At 46.1% G+C, this 16421-nt stretch overlaps 1 protein-coding gene across 2 annotated transcripts in view; it reads left to right on the top strand.

Moving 5' to 3' along the window:
• The window catches only part of GRIA1 (glutamate ionotropic receptor AMPA type subunit 1), a 305105-nt gene that overhangs the window by 185040 nt on the left and 103644 nt on the right, over positions 1–16421 (top strand). For both annotated transcript variants that reach the window (XM_046000553.1, XM_046000554.1), the window contains exons 7-8: positions 783–950; positions 7961–8065. In XM_046000553.1, the coding sequence (XP_045856509.1) occupies positions 783–950; positions 7961–8065 (273 nt within the window). The remainder of the gene's footprint in view (positions 1–782; positions 951–7960; positions 8066–16421) is intronic.

Genomic DNA, 16421 nt, shown 5'->3' with positions numbered 1-16421 from the left:
TATTCATTCTATAACTCTCTGTTATCAACTTAAAATATGCCAAAGAACAAGCTAGGACTTCATAAGAGAAAGAACTCTTTTTATTCACAAATTAATGAAGGGGACAAATTAATGAAGAAGACAGACATGAGTTCCAAAGCCAGAAAATAGTGTCCTGGATGGTTATCCTGCTTTGTTAGCCCCCTTTTAGGCAAGAGGGGAGAAATTGAGAGTTATCATGAATATGCACAAGGGGAAAGCGTGCAGAATATAAACCTGCCACTTGTGAGGCACGTGTGAAATAATTAAGAGCTTACCTTTCTTGGATTATTTTTTCTTCTTTTACTGCCACAAGAGATAGTGGAATAAGTAGTTCCTCTTGGCTCCCAACTGGTGACTGTAACACAGAGAAAACCAATTTTCCATGGACTGTATCAGAACTATAGACGTGCTGCATTTACTGCATGCATTCTTTTTCCAGTTGAACCAACATTTTAAAATTGCAAGAATTTTAAATCTAGAATTCTGGCTTCCTTTGGAAAGTCACAACTGGCAACATGGAACTCACAATTGGCAAGATGGGTTAATGAGGAGGAGCAGCAGCCCTCATCTTAGGCACAGACACTTCCGGGTGCCCACCTCCCCACCTTCCCCCCCACATCCCCCCCCACCCCACCCCCGCCCCCCATGCCCCGCCCCCTGCTGGCGTTCTCAGCACCAGGAAGCATTCTTCCAGACAGAGCTCCCACCTGCCTCCCTGTCAGCTCTCCCTGACACCTAACTGTCTCTGTTCCTCCCACCAGTACACCTCTGCGCTCACCTATGACGGGGTGAAGGTGATGGCTGAGGCTTTTCAGAGCCTGCGGAGGCAGAGAATCGATATATCCCGCCGAGGGAACGCTGGGGACTGCCTGGCTAACCCAGCTGTGCCATGGGGCCAGGGGATCGACATCCAGAGAGCTCTGCAGCAGGTGAGGCGGGCAGAGGCTGCGCCTTCTCACGGGAGCCTCGTAGGGGATTTCCGCATCCGTTTCAGGTGGGATGGAGCTGTTTAAGAGAAAAGATAGAGAGCATGCCTGAAGTTTGGACAACCACGGCATTGTGCTGGCGGCTCCTGGCATACATGGAAGCTCATGAAGAAATTTTTAAAAAAATAATATGGAATTCCTGGGGCACCTAGGTGGCTCAGTTGGCTAAGCAGCTGCCTCTTGATTTGGCTCAGGTCATGATCTCAGGGTCATGGGATCAAGCCCAGCATCTGCTGCCCACTCAGGAGAATCTGCTTCAGGATACTCTCTCTCTCTCTCTGTCTAAAATAAAGAAATAAAAGTTTTTAAAAAAATAATATGGAATTTCCAATAGGGTAAATGCTGTATTTTCTGCTTAGGGTTTATGCGGAAAAGGAAAGCCAGTGCTTCTGCAGTTGGAAAGGGGACTTGAAATACGTAGGGTTGAAATCCAACCATTTTAGCAGTCTCCTGGAGATCCCTCATTCATGCCATGGTATTCTGGCTGTCTTCATTACCTTTGCTCTGTGAGCACATTTCATAATGGGACCCTGACAAAGTTTCTCAATACTTGTGATCCTACCGTCTTGCTTCTCGGCACTGCAATCATCAATTTTGCTATGCAAAGCAACTAGCTTTGCAAAGGATCCTTTGCTATCATCAACTAGGGATCCTTGGGCTGAATCTAGATTCAACAGGGAAGAGTATAAATATTAAATTAATGAGATGTCTGCTGTGCAAGCAGGATGAGACAGTGGCACACATAGGCATGTATTTAACATTCCTGGTTTGGGGAGGTTGTCCTCAGCTTTATCACTCTCAGAGCTTCCAGAAGTCTCTCGAAGTCTCTAGAAACACCTCAAGTCCAGGCTGTGATTCTTGAACTACAGATGAATAGATAACACGTATGATGCCTCTGATGCCTCCTGATAGGAAGCCTGTATTTCCAGAGGAGCCTGGGCAAAGAGGGTAGTGCCCGCTCAAAAGAATGTCAGAGTATCAGGCACAGCGGCAAGCCAGCAGCCGCAAAATATTTGGATGCAGAGGCCACTCATGACCCACCCTCCACCCCGTCCAACGGACTTGCCTAGATTAGACCAGTTTTACTTTTAAGGCTACATTCAACAGAAGGTGAATTGGGGCTCCCACGGGAGAAGAGGAGCATTTCTGAATGAGGGAGAAATGTAGAGCAAAATGCACAACCACCCCCATTTGTTTTCCAACCACACGTGCGCAGCTCTAGCAATTTTCACAACCTGGAGAAAGAGACGAGAAAGGAACATCACCAGCTGTTCCTCTGCTTGGATGAAATGCCTTTACATGGAGGAGAACATGTAGTTCTGTCCTTTGGAAAGAAGCGAAGCAGCAGCCATGTAACTACAGGAGGAACATGCTAAGGGGTCCACCAGCAGCCCTCGTGCCCTCCCCCGTCTCCATGCAGGGCAGCACCTTCAGTGGGCAGTGACAGCGACATTGGGCAGCTTCCGGATGATGGCCAAAGATGCAGCATCCGCCTTCTGGCTTATTTAAAATGCTCTTCCTGACTTCACAGTCGAGACAGATTCTGTTTGCAATGTGAGACTGGTTTCAGAAGGTCCCAGGGACTTGCCCTCGGCTTCACCATCCTTCCAACTCCTTTTGCCTCTCCCATCTTAATGACGTCCCTGTCAGGAGTTTATTCTGACAACACCCTAACAGTGACAAAGCCTAGGAGGCAATGTGGGTGGCAAGAAGGGCTCTGAGCTGGGAGGCAGGAGAGCTGGGCTCCAAGCCCAGCTGGGCCCCTGGCTCTCTGAGCGACGTTGAAATACTCATTCAGATTTTCTACACACTTCCCTATCCTTTTCCATCACAATGAGGAAGATGGAGAGACCACTCCCAAGTTTCAACTGGCTCCAAGCGTTCTAAGCACCTTTTTCTCTCTTAGGGTCTAAACCACATTTTTCTGATCATCAAGGATACTCAGTCCTCTGCTTCTGTCTTCAGTGGGGCTTGGGAGGAGGCAAGTGCCTTAGTCAAAAGAATATGACCTCTTTTATACTGTCTTTAAGTCAAGACATGTGTCTGCCTCCCTGGCAGCCAGTCAGCTGTTCCCTGAGAGGCTGTTGTGTGTTCTGGTCTGGGGCCAAGTACTGGAGATAAGAGAAGGCAAGACCTACCCCCAAGAAACTCTCTTCAGCCTCTATTGGGGGGTGGCATGGGTGAGGGAGAACTAGCCATAAACACAAAACCCCAACATTCTGATCCTAAGATCAGCTATTCAAACAGATTCCTTTTTAAATCTTTGTTAAAAATCTACAATCACACACAGACACAAAAATCCCAGAAAAATGCACACATGTAGATACATCCATTTTTGTATGACCAGGAGTCAGAGGACGATGTACACTCCTAGAAGCCCACCCCAGGACTTCAGGTGAAGAATAGTTTCCCTAAATAATAATCACACCTCTTAGTCTTTGTGTTTGCAACCTGTCAGCCAGTGATCAAGCATATCAAAGTGAAGGCATCCCCAGCATTCTGCCAGGTGAGATCTGGGGTGGTGTGGGCATTGGGGGTGTAAGACACAGTTCCTGCCTTTCAGGACTCAAGACCCATTTTTGAATGGAAGATAAACTCAAGAAACGCTAGCTATAAAGGTGTGGATTAAGGGCTAAATAACACAGCCAAGCTCTCAGTCCTTTGGATGGTCACAACAGAATGCCATGACTGAGGAATGTGGGCATCAACATGGCTTCCTATAAGAATGGGACTGGGACTTTAAGTTAGGTGACCATATAATTTATCATCCAAACCGGGACACTCACAAGTGAAAGAGAAAGCTAATACCAGTTATTCCTGAACAAGAGATGTAGACTGGAACTAGCCCAAGTCAACTGAGATCGATGGTCATGAAAGCCTTAAAGGAAGGATAAATTCAAACAAAGAGTGCACTGGGCTTTGGAGGGTATGCGTAGAGATATAAATCATATCCAGCAAGAGACCAGAGTCAGGACATCATGCTTGGCTGTTAGGGAGTTAGGAAGAGAAGAACTGGGTTCTCACCATGGCTCCACCAAGCTCTTCCTTGAAGATCTTGGACTAACTGCTCAACTTTTCTGGCACTGATTTCCTCATCTCCTAAATATATATAATTCTCTTAGTACTGCCTGTCTCATTGGCTTGTCACAAGGCTCAAAATAAAACAAAATTAAACCAAACAAAAAAGGAAAAGAAAAAGAAGAATGTATAAACTTCTTTGAATATGGGGGCAACTGAATGAGATAATTAAAGGCCAAGTTATTCTTCCCATTGTGCAGATGGGTAAGTGGGAGCTCAGTGGGATCCTGAGACTTGCCCTGGCCAGAATAAACAGAATGTGGTCCACTGGGACCTAGTCCCACACCCAGTGGGCACTCAGGAGGAGGGGCCAAGAGGATGGGATCCACCTGAAAGGCAGCCACAAAGAGGTTACAGAAGCCCTGGGTCCAGAACATCTCTGCTGCCTCCCCCAGGAATAGGGGGTGAAGAAATCTGCAGTATTGACACCTCAACACTGGAAACACCACCCAGCACTCTTCAAGCACCAGGCAGGAAGGAAAAGCTGTCCTTTAAGCATCTCATTGGCAGCAGACTCTGAGCTGACCCCCAACAGCATTTGCAGGAAACCACAGCTAATTTTCTATTTTTCACAGAGGGAGCTGGCAGGCACCAGGATGACGATGGGAGTTCCAGGAAGCAAGAACTAAGGGGAAACTCCGTCTGACCCCAGTCTCCCTCGGATGGGTGATGGGGGGACGAGGGCCAAGAAGCTCAGCCGTGATGGATAGGACAGCAGTTTCCTGACTGGCCTGAAGTGGACATTTCTGAGAAGCTACTGCTTCTGACTATGAATTCAGACTGTCCACATAAATGGTTTCGGGCTGAGCCATTCAGTTGACCTCTCCTTGTTCTGCCATCATGGAAGGGTGATTCTGGGATATCTCCTTTCTCATGCTTCAATTTATTTCAGCATGTGTTAAGTCTTGGCTTCTCCCAACTAGATGGTAAGAGCCTTCAGCTGTCCCATACCTCTCATGACTTACTGTAAATCCTGAACCCAAGTGCCATAAGCTCAGAGTCTCAATACTCCTATCTATGAAATGGGCAAAGTAACTGCTGCTCTTGCTCCTTACTGGGTTTCTCTGAAAATCAAATAAACATCTTCCTATGAAAACACATGACAATACAAGAGTCCCACAGGTATGGAGCCTAGAATTTTGCTGATGATTTATTTTGGAAACTGAGAAAGGCTTGTAAAAATGACAGTGTGATAAGACCTCCATTTGTGCTGAGAGAGTCCCTGCTCTGAGATAACATCTTAGCAGACCGAAGGCTTCAATGTTAAAGTCATCTTATTTGTCCATACCTTACGCGCCCTCCTACCCCAGAGTCATAGCAGCAACCATCCTTGTCATCCTCATCATTCAAATAATGTACACTTTACATGGAACATTTGTGTCCAGGGAATATGTGAAGCACTTCTGTTCTTTCAAGGGAAAACCAAGAAACAGGGAGGCTCAGTGACCAAGCTCAAAGGCCGAGTCATTAGGCATAACCAGGGCACGGCGGGGGAAATGCCCAGTGGAAACAGCGGGTGTCAGTGGTAGGCACGGAGACCATACTGCCGGCCATTTCAGAGCCTAGCAAGACAGCACTGTCTCCTGTCTGAGAGGCCACTTGGTATCATCAGTGAAGATACTGGAATGTAACAGAAGCCCTGGATTTTAGGCCTGCCTTTGACTCTGGAACGTCTTAAGTCTGGAACAAATCAGTTTACCTTCCAGAGGTTTGGTTTCTCCCACGTAAGGGAAGATCATCTCTAAATGGCATAACTCAGGGTTCCTGTATATGAAGATGAATAGGCATGGAAGTGTTTCATAAACATGAAACACTTGGCAAATGGTTATTATCAAATCTATTACTAACAATAAAAATAACAGCTAGGCTTTGTTGAATATTCACCATGGGGTCAGCATCGATCATAAAATACCTCACTTAATCCTTAAAACAACCTTAAGACATAATTAACTCTTAATCGGTCCCATTAAACAAGTGAGGAAACTGAGTCATAGAAATATTACACAATTTATAGTAATACACTGTACTGATAATCAGTGTGATACGTGAGACTGGGGCCGAAACACAGATGTCCCTTTGGATCATTAATGACATCCCTCTTTCTGTCTGGGAAAAACGGTCATCTACACGTGTGTCTCAGTCTGTTTTCCCCAATGAGTTATGTAAACCAGTACTCAGAACCCAAATGAATGGGAAAGCCAGAGATGGGCAAGAGATGGCAAGGTGAGAAAGAGAAGTTGCTGACAGACGGAGATGGCTCCCTTCCTCTTATTCTTCCGAGGAGGATCGGCGCTTTGTTTTCTCTCTGAAAGGCAAAGCCAGCCTAGACTTTTCCAGAGGGAGGATTTCATCTGAGAGAGTGAAGAGCTTGCTGTATAATTTGTTCAGTGCTCTGGGCCTGTCATGGCCTCCCCACTGAGACTTCACGCCCGAAGGTGACAAGAGGTTCATCCTCAGAGCAGTCAGTCTCCCTCCTTCCCTCCATCCCTCCTGTCTTTCTGCTCCCCCACCCCTTCTCTCAAATACACACACACACCCCAGCTATTCTTATCTTCTGAGGGCACAGGAGCTGCTCACTGTCAGAAAAAGATAAAACCCTGTAAGTCTTCCTTTTAAGCTATTTGAAGGGGGAAGTAAACAGTGTGGGGTTATAGGGCCAGGTTCCTGTTGGTGACAAGGAGACACTCACCTCACTGGCCTTAGGCCAGACTGATCTGAGGACACATGGTGGTGGGTCACCATAAGAGAATGTGTTTTCTTGTACGTGAGCAGATGACATACAGCTAGACTCATCCTTCACCGGAGGGTGGACTTGGGTGAGAATTACTGGTCACCTCCAGAGGGGCAGACTTGGCCCTAATGCTCTTGAATCTCACATGCTGACCCCTTGACCTTTTATACAATCTTGAAGATATGAGGCCACGAAAGTTTGATCTGACTCATTTGTGGAAAAGAAATCTCATGCAGCCTATTTGGGGTTGAACACAAATTTTGTTTTAACCAGCTGAGACTTGTTTAAAGCCCTGCATGCTCTGATCTTAACATGAACACAGGGCTGGAATTTTGGCAACTGGAGGACTTAAAGAGGTGAACCAACCAAGGTCACTTTGGTTTCCCAGGGTCAAATTCAGGTCTCCCAGTTTCTGGTCTTCAGATACCCACATTGTTATTCCCCAGACTCACAAGGGAACTAAGAAACCATATTTAAGCCTAACCTGAGGCATTGTAAGGCTTCTTCTTGTGACTCACCAGGAATGGCACACTGGTCCCTTTCTTTCACAGACCTCCTCCTGTTTCTCCACAAAAGGCATGTGTCTGAGGGGCAGTGCCATCCATGGTATGATCATAATGGGGGTTGTTCTATTAGGGTTGGTGCAGAGATTTCTTCTCAGAATCTACTTTGGGGGCACCTGGGTGGCTCAGTGGGTTAAAGCCTCTGCCTTCGGCTCAGGTCATGATCCCAGGGTCCTGGGATCGAGCCCCGCATCGGGCTCTCTGCTCAGCAGGGAGCCTGCTTCCTCCTCTCTCTCTCTGCCTGCCTCTCTGCCTACTTGTAATTTCTGTCTTTCAAATAAATAAATAAAATCTTAAAAAAAAAAAAGAATCTACTTTGATCCATGGTTACTATATGCTTAAGGCGACAGACGAAAAATGTTTCCAGGATAAATCTCAGTTTGGTAGGAAAGAGAACTGTGCTGTCATGGCGATGTCTGCTCTGGGCAGGGAAGGAGCGAGGGTTTTTAGTAGCCATGTTATTCCAAGACCTCATCCCATGTAAGCTTCTCAGGTTCTGGATTTTTGCTTCCACAGAAAAAGCAAACAAGTGGAAGTGGGACTTCTGAGATCATAGTTCACTACTTGGCTTTCCTTTCCAGGTGCGGTTTGAAGGCTTGACAGGAAATGTGCAGTTTAATGAGAAGGGACGCCGGACCAACTACACCCTCCACGTGATTGAAATGAAGCATGATGGCATCCGAAAGGTAAAGGCCGCCTTTGCTTCCTTTCCAAAGGGAGGAGAGGGCTGAGCGGCACAGAGGGCCAGAGTGGAGGGCCTTGTGAGCCCTTCTTTCCTGGACTTGATCTCTTTAAAGAGACTCAGGCAATAAGGATTCTAGACTCAGCTCTGCCACTAACCAGCTGGGACTTTGGACAAATCCCGTTTTCTGAGAATTAATTCACCTGATTGCAAAATAGAGATAAAAATCTCTACCTTTGTCTAGGGTACTAGTGAAGATCCAAAGGATGGGAAAGCACTTTGAAAATATAAAGTAGTCGTTGTGTATGAAAGCTACTGCTTTCCCTGAGGGATTCTGAAGAACTTGAGAATGATGGTTATTGATGAAGTTAAACCATTTCCTCCTGATTCACACTTGATTACATCTACTCTACTTCCCATATGGAAGGAGTGAAAAATACACGTGTGCATTTATGTATTAATATATAGTAGATTTGTGTATAATTTTTTGGACTACATTCAAATCCTTGGAAAAGCATTTACAATTTTACCAGACCCTGGGTTCTCTGGGTTCTGCCAGTTTCTCCACCCTTGATCTTGGACACTCCCTCTCTTCCTCTCATGATTCCAGTCATTCTGGTCCACTTTCACTTCCTTGAATATATCATGTTCTTCCTCCTCTTGGAGCTTTCACACCTGTTCCCTCTACCTGGGACTCTCTATACCAATCCCCTCTTTTTCTAGGGCAACTTTTCCACTGCCTTAAGCACTTAAAGTAAATGTCGCTCCCTAGGGAAGCCTTCCCTGCCCCTGCCCTTGCCTCATGGCAGCCTCTTTTTTCTCCCCAAGGTCACCAGCAAGTCTGTGGAGGAGGTGGGCTTCTGGTCTGGATTCTGACCTTTCCTCCCTCCATGCTCTTTCTGTCATTCTTTATTCCTTATGGTGGCATGAAGCAGTGGTAAGAGGCATGGCATAGTACGGTAGAACGTTAGAAGATTGCCATGGATCAGAGCATTGACTCTGGGATCCTGACACTCAATCCCAGCATCTCCCGCCACTTATCAGTCTCATTCTGGACAAGTTATTCAGGTTCTTCATGCCTTAGTTCTCTCATCCGGTAAATGGGGATCACCATAAGTAATGCCAACCTCATAGGCTCATTGATAGGTTTACATGACTCCACATGTGCAGAAGTTCTAAGTGCTGGGCCTGGCACATTGAAAGCGGGGTCTTCATCTCTCAAACTCAATGCTCTCTGTGCCTGTGATGTCAAATACAGTTGCTACTGGCCGTTATGGCTTTTTATTTATTTATTTATTTATATATATTTGATAGAGATCACAAGTAGGCAGAGAGGCAGGTGGGGGTGGGGGAGCAGGGTCCCCACTGAGCAGAGAGCCCCATGAGGGGCTCAATCCCTGGACCCTGAGATCATGACCTGAGCTGAAGGCAGAGGCTTAACCCACTGAGCCACCCAGCTGCCTGCTGTGTGTGGCTATCTAAATTTAATTTTTAATTAATCAAAATGGAAAAGTCAGTCCCTCAGTTGCACTAGCCGTGTAGTAAGTGCTCAAGGGCCCCATGTGGCTAGCAGCTACGGTACTAGTCAGCACAGATGGAGACCGTTTCCATCATCACAGAAAGTTCTACCAGACAGCTCTGCTTATGCTCTCCGTCCCATAAACCCAGACCCATTGCTCTCTTGTCTGGAATCTCACCTTTCATGCCATAGTCTATCTTACCACATCCCATTCACCAAGGCTATATTCGTTTCCTATCACAGGCCACAAGTTGTACTGGGGACTCCCTGGGCTAAAATCAAGGTATTAGCAGGGCTATGTACATTCGGGAAAATCTGTTTCTTTGTCTTTTCCACTTTCTTCTAGAGATCGCCCATATTTCTCAGTTCCTGCTACCCTTCCTCATCCTCAAACCCAGCAACATCGATCTCTCTGATCCTTCTCCCACCCTCACATCTTCTGACCACAGCCAAGAAAGGTTCTCTGCTTTAAAGAATCCATGTAGTTAGTTTGGGTAACCCCCCTCAGATAATCCAGGATAATCTCCCCATCTCAAGGTCTATAACCTTAATCACATCTGCAATGTCCCTGCTGCCCCGTTAGGTGACATGTTATAGGTTCTGGGGAAGGGGCATGGACATCATCAGCAGGGCCATGACCCTGTCTACAACAAAGGCCAGGTCTCAATGCCTCTCCGCTAGCGTCATGCCTCCCACACCCAATAGAAGCCATCTCTTGCCCTCCTGTGTTCCCACAGCACACTGTACTCCCCAGGACGTCAGCACACTGCCCCCTGTTGCAAGGCTATTTACACAAAGCCCATACTCCTCCTAGACTGTGAACACTTTGAGGGCCCAGCACACATTTCCCACCTTTTACTGGGCACACGTCAGGACCCAGGTACCGTAAGCCCACCACCTCTGCTAACTTTCAGCAGGTGCCAAGCAAGGACGCCCTACCTGGCTATAACGATAACCATTAGGGGCCTAACCACTTTCCTAACCACCCTTGGCATGGTGATCGCACAATGGCACTGTCCCTGGGGACTAAATCTGCTGCAAGTGCTGCTCATCCAGAAACAGTCCAAGTCTGAGTTCATTTCTCTCATCCCCTGTTTCTGACTCCTGCACTGGAAAAGACATCTGCTGGGTTACTTATCTCTTACAATCCTCAATCTCCACATCTACAAAATGGAGACATATTATGTTTATACTGGCACCCGATCCTTGTTTAGTGAAAGTTACCTAGGTTAGCGGTTACTGACAGATATGGCCAATGGCCGGGGAGTGGCGGGGGTGGGGGGGTAGCACTGACTAAAGTCTGAACACTTGTTCAGTTCACTTGGGATGACTTGTTTATCTTTTTCAAAGCATTTTGGTCTTTGGTGTGGTTGTGAAAACTATCAGCCTTCATGATACAGCTCTCCTTTTCTCCACGGATTAACGCAGGCAGGCCAGCCCACTAGGCTGCCTAAGGTCTCACAGTGAGCTATGAATAAATGGGGACCTTAATTTGGGCCCCATGACTCTCCAGGACACATTCATCTTGCTGCAGCCACTGTCACAGCTAAGTGGCTCAAGTGACACAATTGGAACATTTCCAGGGACTGGTGGCCCGGGGAGGGTGAGCTCAGAGTACTTTGCTGCCCTTAGAAGGGACACCAGTTATGTGACCTCCTTCCCAGACCATCTTCCTTTCTGATGCAGAGAAGGGGGTGTCATCCCCTGCAGTGTACATGAAAACATGGAAGTCGTTCTTTTGTGGAAGGCCTTGGGCAGGCAAGCGAGCTGCTCCTGCATAGCAAATTGCTGACCATGGTTGCACCTGGGCTCTCCCTCAGAGTTCTCAGAATGGCCTCTTTCCCTCAGGGAAGAAAAAAATACTGCTATTTCCCGGTGGATAAAATGGGCATGTGTCTACTATCTGTGAGCAGTTGTGAGTTTGTCAGAATTAAAACATGGATGTTATCCAGTTCTTTTCTGTCCAGGGTAATGGGGTAGTTGAAAATAAAGTCAGATTCTTCTCTACACATGAGCAGCAGGCTAGATATTTTGGGGACATAGTAGCGATGAGATAAGGACAAAGAGAAGGCAGAGGCTTCTACACTGGCCCTGTCATCACCCAGCAGGGTGGCCTTAAGTTCCCCGGGTCTTTAAAATGAGTGAGAAGTGCTGGGCTGTGCAACCCCTGATTCCTCTCTGCACTGATGCCTTGGATGCCGGTGCAGGTGACAGCATCTTTCTCAGCCTCACCTCTATAGTCATACTGTCCCTCTCCTGGCTAGACTGCGGCTTCCTCAGTACGAGTGGGGTTAGGGACCCTCCCAGCTGACCAAATGCCCATTGGTGTGAACTTCCCCCATCACTCCTCCTGGGAATAGGGGTCTCAGCCCTTTGCATTGACCTAAATCTCACCAGAGACTGTGGGGAGCCCCCTCATCTCCTCAAGACTTGCACTTCATCAAGAATTCTCCTCAGGGCCACCGTAGCAAGATCAGTGGTTCCCAAACTTCAGGGAATAGAAGAATTACCTGGAGGCCTCGTTAAAAAATATAGATTCCTGGGTCCCAACAGCGGGACACTCTGCTTGTAGAGCACAGAGAGGAGGCTCAAGAGTGTCCACATTTAAGAAGCCCGCTCCTCAGCTAGGAGGCTAACGGTGCTCTAGGTGGTCTGGTGAGAAACACTGGCAGAATGGGTCTGAGCGTGGGCTTTGGAGACACACCTGCCAGGATTTAAGTCTCTGCTCTGCTCTTCATTAGGCACGTGACCTAGAACAAGTTACCTTGCATCTCTGGAGCTCAGTTACATTATCTCCTCCAAAAGGGGGTTGGATAAGATCCTGACCTCCACAGGACTGCTGTCAGAATTACAGGCAACAGTGCCTCTTGCCCCCGCTGCTTGCAGTGAGGGACTCGGAAAAGTAGCACCTGCCACAGAGTGGACGTTCAGCAGGTGTCTGCTTTGTTTCAACTACCTTCTTTAGGCCACAGGGATTTGCTTTGATTTTTTTTTTTTTTTTGGTCTGGCCTTGAGTTTGAGTGAATCAGGCCATATGAGCCCATGGAACGGACAAATCACCAAACAAAAAGAACGAGTAACCTTAAAATCCACGAGCAAATGGCTGCACTTTATCTTTCAGATCCCGAGGCTGTTTTTCACCTTAACTTCCCAATGACTAAATTCTTGCTTAGACCGTGGATTCAAGCATCCTTTGTTTACAAGGAATCTGACTTTGAGAAAATCAATTCCTCCCAATCTGTGGCCTCAGGCCTTTTACTCAATCAACCTCCTAGCAAAGTAATTTCTTAGATTCAAGAGTGACCTAGTTGTGCTCATTTTGGTGAGCATTACATGGCCTTACCTGATATATGTCATAAAGAAGAGTGGCTGCTTCTTGCTTTGGGGCCTCGGGCACACTCTCCTGATCTTCTGGCCTATATCCTTGGCACTGATATGCCAACACACCCTCCAGGTATCTGGGTCTGATCTGACATCCCACTGAAATGTGCATACTTCCAAGCATCCATCTGTCAGACATTTAGCAGTTTCAGATGCCAAAATCATCACTGGCTCTGCTAATGCTGAATCCTTGGGAAATCTTGTTCACCAGAGGGTACTGATTTTTAGAGATCTCTGTCTGAGATCTAAAATGCCTGGTCAAATTCAGGTAAGATCACAAATTCTGATAAGTGGCTGCCAAGGGAGAAGGGTAAGGGAGGTTCACCTTTCATCGAGGGAGCAGCACTGTGAACTGAATCATCTTTACCATCATCACTGGTTCTATAGCTATCTACCCTGCCCCGAGGTTCTTATCCCTGTTCTGCCCCTCTGTGTAACTGCAAGAGGACAACCTGGGCAGGAAAGCAAAGTGACACAAAGTCCTGCTGACGTCAAAAGTAATCTAAAGAATTCAGAGCCCTCCATTCCATAGGATCTTTGGAAGTTTTTCTAGAAATCCTGGCGACCCAACTTTGGACATGCCGAATCCTCTAAGACATCATTCCAACCCAAGCTTCTCTCTCTGTTTCCAGCCAGGAAATAGACCCAAAATCCCAGGCCCCCTCCACACCTACCTGGACTCGTTCAGGAACCTCTTGACCTATTACTTGTCCTGCCTTCAGTGTCCTTGCCCTTCTACAAGTACATTTTCCACCACAAGAACTGGGGCCGTCATTTTCAAATGTGCATCAGGTCCTATTGCTCCTCTGCTTAAAACTTTCCACTGCCATGAGCTCTTGCTCCTTTTTCTCTAGCTCATCACTCCGCAGCTATGCCAACGTTCTCCTGTCCCTTTACCTGATGGTCTCTATCACTGCAGTTTCATGTACTGTCTCTCCCTGTCATTCGGGTCTCCGCTCAAATGAAGTCACTTTGGAGAAGCTGTCCTCAACCAAGCTATCTGAAGTGGCCCCCACCCATCTGGCACAATCACATTACCCCATTCCATTGTTTACCTAATGCTTAGCCATTCTGATATATTCCCCTTGGTTTATTCATCTAGACGGAGGTTGGCAAACTTGAGCGTGCAGACCAAATCCAGCCCACCGCCTGCATTTGTGTAACGCATGAGCTAATAGTTTTTACATTTGTAATGGCTGATACAAATCAAAAGACAACTGTTTCAGGATATGTGAAAATTTTACAAAATAAGATTTCAGTGTCCATAAATAAAGATTCTTTGGAACACAGCCCCATTCATTTGTTTAGATGATGTCCATGGCTGCTTCTGCATGCCAGCCCAGAGATGAGGAGTTGCAACAGGCTGTATGACCCACAAAGCCCAAGACATTCACTGTCTGCTTCTTTACAGATGAAGTTCGCTGACCGCTGGCCTGGGTATATATTGTCTTTCTTCCCTTCTTCTCCACCTCCCTGCCACTAAAATGTCAGCTCTCTAAAAGCAAGGACCACAGTTGTGTTCTTTATTAACTCCTCGGTGCCTGCAGTATATTGACACATAGTAAACACATGCAAATAAATGGTTGTTTATTAAATGGGTGGCCAGTGTACTTACTGGATGTTTCTGGGTAACCAGACTGCCTACTGTTCTGGCCCATATGTCCAGAGATCTGCCCGAAAATATGAAAAAAAGTGCTGGCAACTTTGAAGTAGCACTTAAAGCAGAATTCAAAGTCCTACATAAACGTATTACGTTCACATCCTTTGAGTATGTTAGTTAAGATAACCCTAGGATTGCATGGAGCACTGGGTGTTACATGCAAACAATGAATCCTGGAACATTACATCAGAAACTAATGAGGTACTGTATGGTGACTAATGTAACATAATTAAAAAAAAAAAAAGATAGCCCTAGGTGCCATGATGGATAAACTTGGAATTCTTAGCTGTTTAGTGCAATAGATGTTTCTTACTCTCCTGGTGACCAGTTTTGGGGCTGAGGGCTCTGGGTGAGACCCAGACTTACAGAAGCTCCACTGTCTGTCTGCATCTTTCTGGCTGTCAATATCTAGCTAACAAAGAGGAAGACCCTGTCCTAGAGATTCGGGGGAGCGAGGCTAGAAGAGAGATACATGACTTCTGCTGCATTCCACGGGCCACAACCCCATCACCTGCCCCACCCAGATGCCAGGCAGGCTGGGAATTGTAATTGCTGGCTAGAGAGCCACTTCCCACGAACACCTCAATGCTAGGGAAGGAGAAGAAGAATCCTTGCTGGTCATTTAGTTGTCCTGGCCGCAATAGGCAACTGACTTTTTAAAAATGTATCATAATGGGTCTCGTTTTTGGAGGTCCTGACTATGGTTGCAGAGGCGGATGTGTAAATCTGACTTGCCAACTGTGCAAGGTAAATCAATGGAATTTACTGCTCTATAATCGTCTCTTCTTAGACTTCATTCACTTAAAAAAAAATCTGATCTAACATCTAGACTCATTTCCTACCTTCAAAGAATCTTTAGAGGTAGATGGAAACAGGAGATCAAAAATTATAACTGGTCCCAAGAGAAGACCTCTCACTGTTAGAATTGTTTAAATCCCCTTCTGAATAGTGGGTCCTATTCTTTACCCAACCACTAACTCTGATTTACTTTCAGAGAGAATCAAAGGTCCTGCATATCCTCCGTAGAGAATCAAAGTGCTGTATAATAATCCAACCCATTTCTCTAAGAAAGGAAAATTTGCTCTCATCTCTGACGTGACGTGTCTCTTCAAAAAGCTTTGCCAACTTTCTTCGCATCGAGCTATGGAACCAGATTTCTCAGCTTGCTAGCTTACGTGAGGTGCAAGCCGGGTTCTGGTACCACCCTGCTCTTCTGCCTGGCAATATTGTTTTATTTCCCTACATAGAATAAACTTGTTTACAATATTTAATTATTCCTCTAGCTTTTGATATCAAAGAAACCACATATAAGCCAAGCTATTCAATCATTTTAATAGATTTCAATTTAACACGAGTGCCATGATACTGTCTCGGAAAGACCGCTGTTTTTAAAAATTAAAATCTCTTTCTGAGCCATACAAATCTGGTCTATACAGATTTATCTTGCTTCCCCCTCCCCTTTTATCGAAATAATGTGGGATTTTGGCGCAACGTTTTATAGTTTAGGGGACACTTACCCTAGGACATTCTGCATATAAATAGGGTTACTTGCCAAATGAATTTGAGAAATGCTCTATGATATATACTTCCTTTGGAGATTGATAATTTTCAAAAGCAAACAGTAAAAATTTCTTACACCACAGAAACCTGTTAGCCTTCAACTAGGCATTACCCTACTGAAGTCATTTCTTCGTTTACTGACAATGTAATATGAGCCACACACTCTGCCCATTGTGGTGCATGCATGACCTCATTTAAGCCTCAGCAGCCCCAAGAGACAGATAATCTGTCAGATACTCA

The sequence above is a fragment of the Meles meles genome, chromosome 3 (genome assembly GCF_922984935.1).
Source record: "Meles meles chromosome 3, mMelMel3.1 paternal haplotype, whole genome shotgun sequence".
NCBI classification, from domain to species: Eukaryota; Metazoa; Chordata; class Mammalia; order Carnivora; family Mustelidae; genus Meles; species Meles meles.
This window is presented reverse-complemented; position numbering and strand designations above follow the sequence as displayed.